This window comes from Mangifera indica, chromosome 7 (assembly GCF_011075055.1).
Source record: "Mangifera indica cultivar Alphonso chromosome 7, CATAS_Mindica_2.1, whole genome shotgun sequence".
Lineage (NCBI taxonomy): Eukaryota > Viridiplantae > Streptophyta > Magnoliopsida > Sapindales > Anacardiaceae > Mangifera > Mangifera indica.
This window is the reverse complement of record NC_058143.1, coordinates 5,885,802-5,896,332: the sequence shown is the minus strand read 5'-3', so window position 1 is coordinate 5,896,332 and position 10,531 is coordinate 5,885,802. Positions and strand designations below refer to the sequence as shown.

At 36.7% G+C, this 10,531-nt stretch overlaps 1 protein-coding gene across 1 annotated transcript; it reads right to left on the bottom strand.

Annotated features, from left to right (window-relative positions):
- Window positions 1–8,010: 8,010 nt before the first annotated feature.
- On the bottom strand, window positions 8,011–10,195 carry LOC123221420 (zinc finger BED domain-containing protein RICESLEEPER 1-like). Its single transcript, XM_044644277.1, has 2 exons — window positions 10,073–10,195; window positions 8,011–9,660 (listed from the first exon to the last, which is right to left on the bottom strand). The coding sequence occupies exons 1-2, from the start codon at window positions 10,193–10,195 to the stop codon at window positions 8,011–8,013; spliced, it is 1,773 nt and encodes a 590-aa protein (XP_044500212.1).
- Between the last annotated feature and the right edge of the window lie 336 nt (window positions 10,196–10,531).

Below are 10,531 nucleotides of genomic sequence, written 5' to 3'. Positions count from 1 at the left end.
AGGTTGTTGGACTTGGTGGATTCATGGGTATTGTGGACTTTGGTGACATGTCTTGCACGTGTAGAAAGTTTCAACTTTCACGTATTCCATGCAAGCATGCCATTGCCGTTGCACGACATATGAGACTCACGAATGTGCACGCCTGGGTTCATCCATTCTTCCGCATCGACATTTACCGTGCAATATATCAGGAACCAATCAATCCTCTTGGAAATCAATCTGATTGGTTACACTCACCGGAGGAGAGAGTTATATTGCCCCCCGTCCTTGATAGTCGTCGTGCAGGTCGTCCATCAAACAGAAATCGACGTTCATCGCAAGGAGAAATAGTTACACCGAGGATTTGTAGTCGTTGCCATGAACCGAGGCACACACAAACCCACTGTAAATCCCCAGCACCGGTCCCGAGCTCCGCTCCGTAGCATTCATCTACAAAAGGCAAAGGAACGAGATCTTGACATGCTTATACTTAATTTTGTTTATTATATGATTCTTCATTGTGGAACTGATATGTAACCGATGTACTTTTATTATTGTTTCAAACATGTAATTGTATTGTCATTTGATGTAATAAATTTAGTGTTTCTTATGAGTTATTTCAGTATTACTGGATTTCCTCTATTTGTTTTAAGTTTTTACATGTTTGAGTAATCATACGTTTTTATTGTTTTTTCATGTCAAGATGATTTAAAAAATGAAATCAAATACGAAACATATCCATATATAACCATAGATAAAGTATATCATACACATAGAGGTAGACGACTAGACAATGAATATATACATATAAACATAGGAAGAACGATAAATATACATCCATGTGCTACTCGATACAGTGAAAGTACAATTGCGTCGCTAATCGTCGACGCATAGAGGTAGATGACTCCCGGGGGAAAACGTAGCTCCGTGACAACGCCAAACACTCAAAAAATTGCAACATAAACACGCCACAATCACCGGAGCCTACCCCCTGCTGAGGGACATCCAACGCTCGATGCAAAGTGAAGGGATCACGTCGTGGAGTCATCCCAGAAGCTGTCCAAAAACTCGTCGTCTCTAATAACGCGGGAATAAAGGTCATGTATGGTCGCATGCGCTGCTCCAGAGTCCCTATATTCCCTGAAAATGAAACCTCTGAATAGTACACCGTAATCGACCACTCACGGAAATCTATAACTTCGACGACCCAATGTGCGTTCTCGAAGTTTATAGGGATGAAAACCTATAAACAATGAGACATTTTAGTTACTTATCGTTGTCGTTATATTCTTGAATGTAATAGAAATATATATAAACTATACCTGATCGACCAGCCCCCATGGTTTGTATAACAATCCCGGGGTGTACGCTGCATCAACCATCCTTGTGAAGAGCCCCGAAAACTCAAACTCGCCAATCGGGGTGGTCTGCCAACTCTTCCAGGCCATCTCAATATGGCCTCCGAAGAATGTGTGGGCAGTCGTCCAACGCTGTGAGATAGTTGACTGGTGATCGTCCTGCTGCCGACGTAATAAAGCCAAAAAGAAATCCACATGCTAAAATGGTATAAACAAGTTCACGTGTTAGTTATTAATAAATATATCTAGCTTTTTACCAAATTATATAGTATTGACAACTCACATCGTCGGTCAACCACTCGCGTAACTCTACAACAAGCCTCCAGAAGTTGTCTTTCGTCCTCGATCCTATGAAGTACACATCATGTGTGTCAGAAGGCGCAACTCTGGTATACCATGTGAGGAAAGATTCTTCACGGTCTGACGCAAAGGATGGAATGGTCGTGAGTTGCCGTTTTGCCCTCCCTCTGAGTGGATTTGTATACGGGGTGCGAACCAGTGGACCCTTCCGAACGATTTGACCACGTGCGGTACGAACCAACTACATGTTACAAAAAACTATTAATTCATTATTTCATTCAACAAAACATACACATTATTCGATTTATGTTACCTTCTGTACGTATGCGGGAGGAGGTTTAACCGGAGAATCCTGAATCACGGTCAAGTCAATAGCGCGTGCTCCATCGACAGACTGCATAATTATATATTAAAACATCTTAGTGACATATATTTAACAATTATATTTATTTAGTAATTATAATTGACAAACCTCAATGTGAACGGTCTCAGAAACATCCTCCTGGACGTCCTCCTCCTGTGAACTAATATCCACAAGCTTTTTGGTCAAGCTCGGGATATCAGCAAGTAACCCGAGTCACTCATCCTGAAAAAGAAACAAAACATCATTTAAAAAAATATATAATAGTAAAGACAAATTGATCAATGATATTTCTTAAATCCCTATAACCTGAACTTCCGGGGAAGGTGTCCGGAGATAACCCTCGATCGATGATATGTCAATGTCGAGTCCCTATATACATTAAAAGGAAAAAATGGTTAATGATATTTAATATAAAATATCATATGAACAATAATTTTCTTACCTCCAGTGGATGATCTAAAACGATAGGAGATCCGATCGGTAAACCCTCCTCATGACGAAAACCCTATACAAATATATATCATGAATTAATCGATAACAAAATAGTGTTAAAAATTAAGTTATAATGATAAGTGACATACCTCAGATCGGATCGGTGAAGTCACCGAAGGGTCAACCGATGCCCCATCCTGTCGATGACCCTAAGATAATAGTAATATTAAATCTATTCAATGACATTTTATATATAACGATATTGTAATATAATAACAACATTGGACATTAAATATAAATTTGAAATTATATTCGCACCTCATGTGACTGATGGGATGGTATTGCGGTATCAATGGGGGAGGTCATCCCAATAACGTCGTCCCTCTCCTGTACGAATGGTTTGAATAGTTATCAGAATAATAACACTGAACACATTTTATATAAGTAATAAATTATAAGTAGTTTTACAACCTCAACGACGGGGGCTGGATATGTACGCGTGACGATGTCCTCCAAACGAGTCATACGATTCTCTAATCGAGTCATCTGGGAATAGATATCGTCACGTAATCGAGTCATCTGAGAAGAGATATCGTCACGAAAACTCGATATCTCACGTAAAATTGTAGCACCCCAGTGCACTAATGTAGTCTCTGATGTAGAAATACTGGGTGATACGAATGGGGGACACTGCTCGGTGGCGTGATAGGTAGTGCGGTCCTCCACACCAGGATGCTCCTCCACGCTAGGGTGGTCCTCCACTCTAGGATGGTCTATCGTCCGTGGGCTCTGAACAACAGGGGAACATACATGTTGCTCGATAATAGGAGGCTGAATAGGCTTCTCACGTGTCTCAGAAGTCTCTAGGGTACATCTGAATGTCTCAAGGATGGAGGAGCCCCGTCTACAGTCCCGGTCGGGACCGAAGAAGATGAGGAGGAATCAGCATCCGGTAAACCGATGTACTCACGAATCTCAGCGTACCACGGTAAACCCTCCTCGATGACTGATGGACGAAGAGGGAATGTGACATCCTCCTAATGATAAAGATATATAAGTCAAAATAATTGTAATATATAATGAATTAATCGACTTATTAATTTACTAGTACATACCGGATCACTAGTGAAAATACGACCGATATGAGTCCAAACAGGGACGTCTCGCGTACCTCAACATCCGTGGGGACACATAGAGATCGACAAGGTCAATCCACTTGTGTAACGTCTCTAGAGTCTCATATATCCAATACTGCAATATAATCATTTACGATGTAAATAAATCAATTTATATTTTTGCCAATTAATATATATAAATAATAATATAAAACTTCCCTGAAATGCGAAAGGAAATTCGTAAAGGTCGTATTTACGGATTTCCTGCATCCGTCCAGAACAGACTCTCTCACTCGCCTGTGACATAGAATTGTATGTCATCTGCCAAACAGTGACGCCCCAAGGGTAGGAATTAAACCCGTCCAAATGATCAACTAACTGTAAGTACTCCGTGGACACCTTCTTTCGTCGATCATTCCCCAACAAAACCATGTGTAGAATATACAACAAGGCGAGCTTGACAGCGTTAACATCGTCATCCCCCCATGGCCTCGACAAGAAAACACGCTCAATGTCGTGATACTGTACCTTCGGACAACCGCGAAAGTACGTAGATTTGATCCTATGTCTGGAGGAGAGAGGAATATATGAAGAAACATCAGTTCGATGGCTAAACGAAAGCCCTGTCACCAACGCAAACTCGAACGGGCTAAACCTCACATCGACCCCGCTAATCCTAAACCAAAACTCGTCTCTGGCAAAGGGTGGATATAACTGTCGTAGTAGAAATGCATGAACTAATATCCCACAGAATTTGGTTTCGGGTAAACGAAGGAAGGACCCGAAACATGTCCTCTCAAATAATCGCAGCTGACGCGGGGTCAATGTAGCAGAAATCCGAGATAATGCAGTACGCTGTGCACGAGATATCGCATCTACCCGGAAGTGTCTGGACTCGTCGGGAATGCGGAGCTCGCTGTCAACTCGTCTTCTTTTGCGAGAAATATCCTGTAACAATCACGTAAAAATTGTTACACATTCATAAAAATAAATATGTAAACAAATGTATTAGTGAAAAAAATATAAAAAGATGAGAAATATTAAATAATCAAAATGAAAATGACAAAACTTAAGAAATAAGAACTGAAATTCGAGTTCTATACGTTCAACTTTCGTAGAATGTTAACAATCAAAAATTCGATCGAAAATAACAAAATATGAATTAAGTTATCCTGAAATGACGAAAAATAGAAAAAAAGAAACTGAAATTCAAATTTTATAGGTTGAAATACCTTAAAGTGACGATAATCAGGAAATTGTTCGAAAATTTTGAAAATACGAATCGATATATCCTAAAATGGTGAAATTAAAAAAAAACGGAACTGAAATTCGAATTCTATACAATGAAATACCTTAAAGTGACGATAATCGGAAAATATTTCAAAAATCTTGAAAATACGAATCGATATATCCTAAAATGATGAAATTCGAAAAAACAGAACTGAAATTTGAATTCTATATGTTGAAATACCTTAAAGTGACGATAATCAGAAAATGATTCGAAAATCTTGAAAATACGAATCGATATATCCTAAAATGGTGAAATTCAAAAAAACGGAACTGAAATGCGAATTCTATACGTTGAAATACCTTAAAGTGACGATACTCAAAAAATCGTTCAGAAATCTTGAAAATACGAATCGATATATCCTAAAATGGTGAAATTCAGAAAAACGGAACTGAAATTCGAATTATATACGTTGAAATACCTTAAAGTGACGATACTCAGAAAATTTTTCGGAGATCTTGAAAATACGAATCGATATATCCTAAAATGGTGAAATTCAGAAAAAGGGAACTGAAATTCGAATTCTATACGTTGAAATACCTAAAAGTGATGATATTCAGAAAATCGTTCGGAGATCTTGAAAATACGAATCGATATATCCTAAAATGGTGAAATTTAGAAAAACAGAACTGTAATTCGAATTATATACATTGAAATACCTTAAAGTGATGATATTCAGAAAATCGTTCGGAGATCTTGAAAATACGAATCGATATACCCTAAAATGGTGAAATTCAAAAAAACGGAACTGAAATTCAAATTCTATACGTTGAAATACCTTAAAGTGACGATACTCAGAAAATCGTTCGAAGATCTTGAAAATACGAATCGATATACCCTAAAATGGTGAAATTTGAAAAAACGGAACTGAAATTCGAATTATATACGTTGAAATACCTTAAAGTGACGATACTTAGAAAATCGTTCGGAAATCTTGAAAATACAAATCGATATATCCTAAAATGGTGAAATTCGGAAAAACGGAACTAAAATTCGAATTCTATACGTTGAAATACCTAAAAGTGACGATATTCAAAAAATCGTTCGGAGATCTTGAAAATACGAATCGATATACCCTAAAATGGTGAAATTCGAAAAAACGGAACTGAATTTCGAATTATATACGTTGAAATACCTTAAAGTGACGATACTCGGAAAATCGTTCGAAAATCTTGAAAATACGAATCGATATATCCTAAAATGGTGAAATTCAGAAAAACAGAACTGAAATTCGAATTCTATACGTTGAAATACCTAAAAGTGACGATATTCGGAAAATCATTCGGAGATCTTGAAAATACGAATCGATATACCCTAAAATGGTGAAATTCGAAAAAACGGAACTGAATTTCGAATTCTATATGTTGAAATACCTTAAAGTGACGATACTCAAAAAATGGATCGAAAATCTTGAAAATACGAATCGATATATCCTAAAATGGTGAAATTCGAAAAAACGGAACTGAAATTCGAATTCTATACGTTGAAATACCTAAAAGTGACGATACTCGGGAAATCGTTCGGAGATCGTGAAAATACGAATCGATATATCCTAAAATGGTGAAATTCGAAAAAACGGGACTAAAATTCGAATTCTATACGTTGAAATACCTATGAATGTCGCTAACTGAAAAATCATTTGAAAAATTGGAAAAAATGAATCGATATATCCTATAAACGAAAAAATTAAAATATTAAGTTGAAATTACGTCGTTACATCGTAAGTTGTGTCAAAAAGCACCAAAATTTGAAAACTCGAATTTGAAATTTGAAAAATAGATATAGAAAAACCTAAAACAAAAAAAATGGATATAAAATTCGAAAACTACACGATCAGAAACCGTAGATAAGAAAATTCTCAATTTAACCCCTCATGAAAATTCTTTAATCAAAAAAGTCCACTGTTATATGACAAATTTCCATAAAACCCCCTGTGCTGTAACGAATCTCATCCGGCTCCCCAAGGTTTTAAAAAACCCACTTCACCCCCCAACTAAACAAGGAAAATTCGCTGCCGTGGGAAAACTCGTGCTGCCGTGGGAAACGTGGTTCCCACGGCAGACTGCCGATTCATTTGGCAGCCATTTTCGACCCAATTTTGGTCGTTTCGACCTCCGATTTTCACACACATCAAAGCTAGACATTGTATAACATCAAAGCCCTCAATCAATTCAACCAAAACAACCAAAAATCGAAAGATTTTAAGCATTATTCAAACCGTAAACCCTAAAATTTCAAAACCAAAATTCTCAATCAAATCTCAATTATTTCAGCAATAACTTGATCTAAACAAGATTACGGGAGATATACTAACCTTCTTTGCCATTTGCGGTTGTCGGGAAGCTTCAAAATCGACGGAAATGACGTTCGCCGTGGGATTGCCGTGGGAGGTGGAATGCTTTTGGAATTTTCGTAGAAATGCACAGTGAAAACGCAAACTTGCCGTGGGAGGAAATGAAATTTTGTTGTGCTTATAAAGGGGGGGCAGTTTCGTAATTGCGCTTTTCCCACGACAACGTGCGAAATATCATAAAAACCCGACGTGGGCTAAATATTTCCCCGAAAACCCAATGTTTTAAAAAAGCCATTTCACCCCCCCAAAAACCCGTTGTCCATTTAGCTGTCGTGGGAGAAATCTCTTGCCGTGGGAAACTTCGTTCCCACGACAAGACAGCCGATCCATTCGGCAGCATTTTCGGCCAATTTTTGGTCGTTTCGACCTCCGATTTTCACATAAATCAAATCTACACATTGTATAACATAAAACCCCTCAATCAATTCAACGAAAACAACCAAAAATCGAAACATTTTAAGCATTATTCAACCCGTAAACCCTAAAATTTCAAACCTAAAATTCTCAATCAAATCTCAGTAATATCAGTAATATCAGCAATAACTTGATCCAAAGAAGATTACGGGAGATATACTAACCTTATTTGCCATTTTCGGTTGCTGGAACGAAAGAAAATCGGCGGAAATGACGTTTGCCGTAGGATTGCCGTGGGAGGTGGGAAACTTTGGAATTTTCTCTCCGTTGTACAGTGATAATTTGTTAAGTTTATATATGGGGGTAGTTTCGTCATTTCACAAAACATAGGCATTTTTGCTTAAACCTAAATTTTTTGGGCAATTTCGCTTTGACCCCTTTAATTTTGTCTATTTCTAATAATTTCCCTAAATTTTTATACATTCTTCTTCAGCATGTTGACCCATTATTTTCTCGCACCAGCCCTTCACAATATCAAATTTAAACCTTGGATCAAGAACTACAGCGATGACTAAACTCTCAACACTTTCTTCCCAAAATTTATTTATTGTCACCTTCATTCTATCAGCCACCGGCTTAAGTATTTCTGGATTGGCATTGTCTTCCCATATGTCCTGCAATTTACTATATATGTTGCAAACTTGAGGAAAATATTCATTTGTTGTAAGACACTTGCTTTCAGAGAATCTCCCAACAGCTTTGTATAACACATCTAAACAGTTGTAAATAGCAGTGGCACCATCCCAGTCCTCTTCTGTAATTGGGTGATTTCTGTATTCTGAATCAATGGCCAATAACTCCAGAAATACTTGTCTTAACCCCAGAATGCTCCCAAGCATTTCAAAGTTAAGTGAAGAATTTGTAGGCATATCTTCATAAATCACTTGCACGCCTTTTGATCTCGCTTTTTCTACTGCTTTTCCAAATAATTGTTTGTTTTTCAGAGTTTGGTCGCGAGCACTGGAGAGATGGTTTATCATCTTAAGGAATGTATCTCGTACCCCATGCAATCCCTGTTGAATAAGAAGATCAAGAATATGTACAAAGCAATTAATCTGAAACACTTTTCTGCCTCGGTCATAACAAAGCCAGTGCTTTACATGGTTAACTATCTCAACAACTTCTTCATCACTACTCACTGCAGTTATACAACACACCTTTTTGCCAATGTTCCATTCAAGTAGCATTCGTTTAAGAGTGTCGACAACTTCCCAAAAACTGATGGATTGCCTTGTAACTGTTCTAAAATCGAGAACCATCTTCTTCAGTTTCCAACCATCATCAATTAAGTGTGAAGTCAAACAACAGAAAATTCTTGTATCAGTCATTTTCCACAAATTTACTGTTATGTTGGAATGACCTGATGAGAATTTAGTAAAGCTTTTGCGGAGTTTTTCCTTCTCCTCTTTGAAAATAAAAAGTATGTCAAGCTTCAATCTTTCAGGTACTGGAAGATTCTGTAGAGGCTGCAAATCATTTGCCAACATAGAAAGTGGATACCCCCGATTAATAATCATTCTTGCTATCTTCATGTTACTCCGTTCGAGCTCAGACATATTGCTTTCCTCTCTATTAAGATCAACAGTTGCTTTTGCTTTAGTCTTTCCAGTTTCACGAGCAGGTTTATCTCCGCTGCCACTTTGAGTACATTTTCGCGCATGATTTAACAGGTTTGAGGTTCCCTTCTTACTTGAATATCCTTTATACTTCTTTGGGCAGTATTTACATTTTGCCCATCTTGTCTTATTTTCCCAAACCAGATCAAAGTGGTCCCAAGCTTGTGAGGCCCCTGGCCTCTTTCGATGATTAAGTGGTGATGGTGTCACTTCTGAGTCAACAACTTTTTTTCCTTTATCATCTGTTTGAATAGCCGCTGCATGTATTGGTGGTGCTACTTCCGAATCAACATTTTCATTTCCATTTCCATTTCCATCCGTTTGAGTAAATTCAACTGGAGCAACAGTTGGAGCTACTTCTGAGTCAACTTCTTCATTTCCATTATCACCAGGCTGAGTAGATTCAACTGCAGCAACTGGTTGAGCTACTTCTGAACCAACCTTTCATTTCCATAAGCAAATTTTTTCATATTAAACAGTAAAGATATAGATATTAATTTACACCTAAAATTCTTGTAAATATATATATGTAGTTAAGAAAACTCATCGCATATATATGATTAAAACAAATCAAATTGCTTAAAAACCAGAATCATATTCCATAGATGTTCATAATGAAAGAAAAGAAGACAAATGAATTTATCAAAACAACGTTTTTGGTTTATTTATGGCATGCCTCACTTACAGTCGGAGCTTGAGAGTTTTTAAAAGAATAAAGTGTAGAAGCATGAATCTATTGAGACAGCCTCAGCTTTTTCTTATTTTTGGAAAAATTGTACGTAATCTTTTATGTTTTTTTGAGTGAGATTATAATTTGTAACAAGATGGAATTGAGAGAGAGGGAGGTGAGTACCTGTAGCTGTTGTTTTGGTCCTTGAAGAGGCCACAAGGTATCAATACTATTTTCCTTTAAAATACTCCAAGTAGTAGGCGACTCCGGCCAGAGGTTGCTAAGATCGTTCGGATCCATGAACATGGCTTCTCAGAGTCGTCGAACTTTCACAACCTGTGAATCAAAATATAAAATTAATCATCCTCTTAAAGACATTAAAGAGCTTCTCTCTTTGCTTAATGAGTAGAAGACAAATTGACTTGGTTGATTTGTGGTTGATAGTGATGTAATTTTATTTAATATATTTATTTTTTTATATTAATATATTTATTTAAAATATTAATATATTTTTTATAGTTTTAAATTATTTATATTTTTTAAATTTATTTAGATTTTTATTATATATATTAAAATAGTTAATATATTATATTTATGATTTTAAAGTAGTGAGTTAATTTTAATTTTATTTAATTATATTAT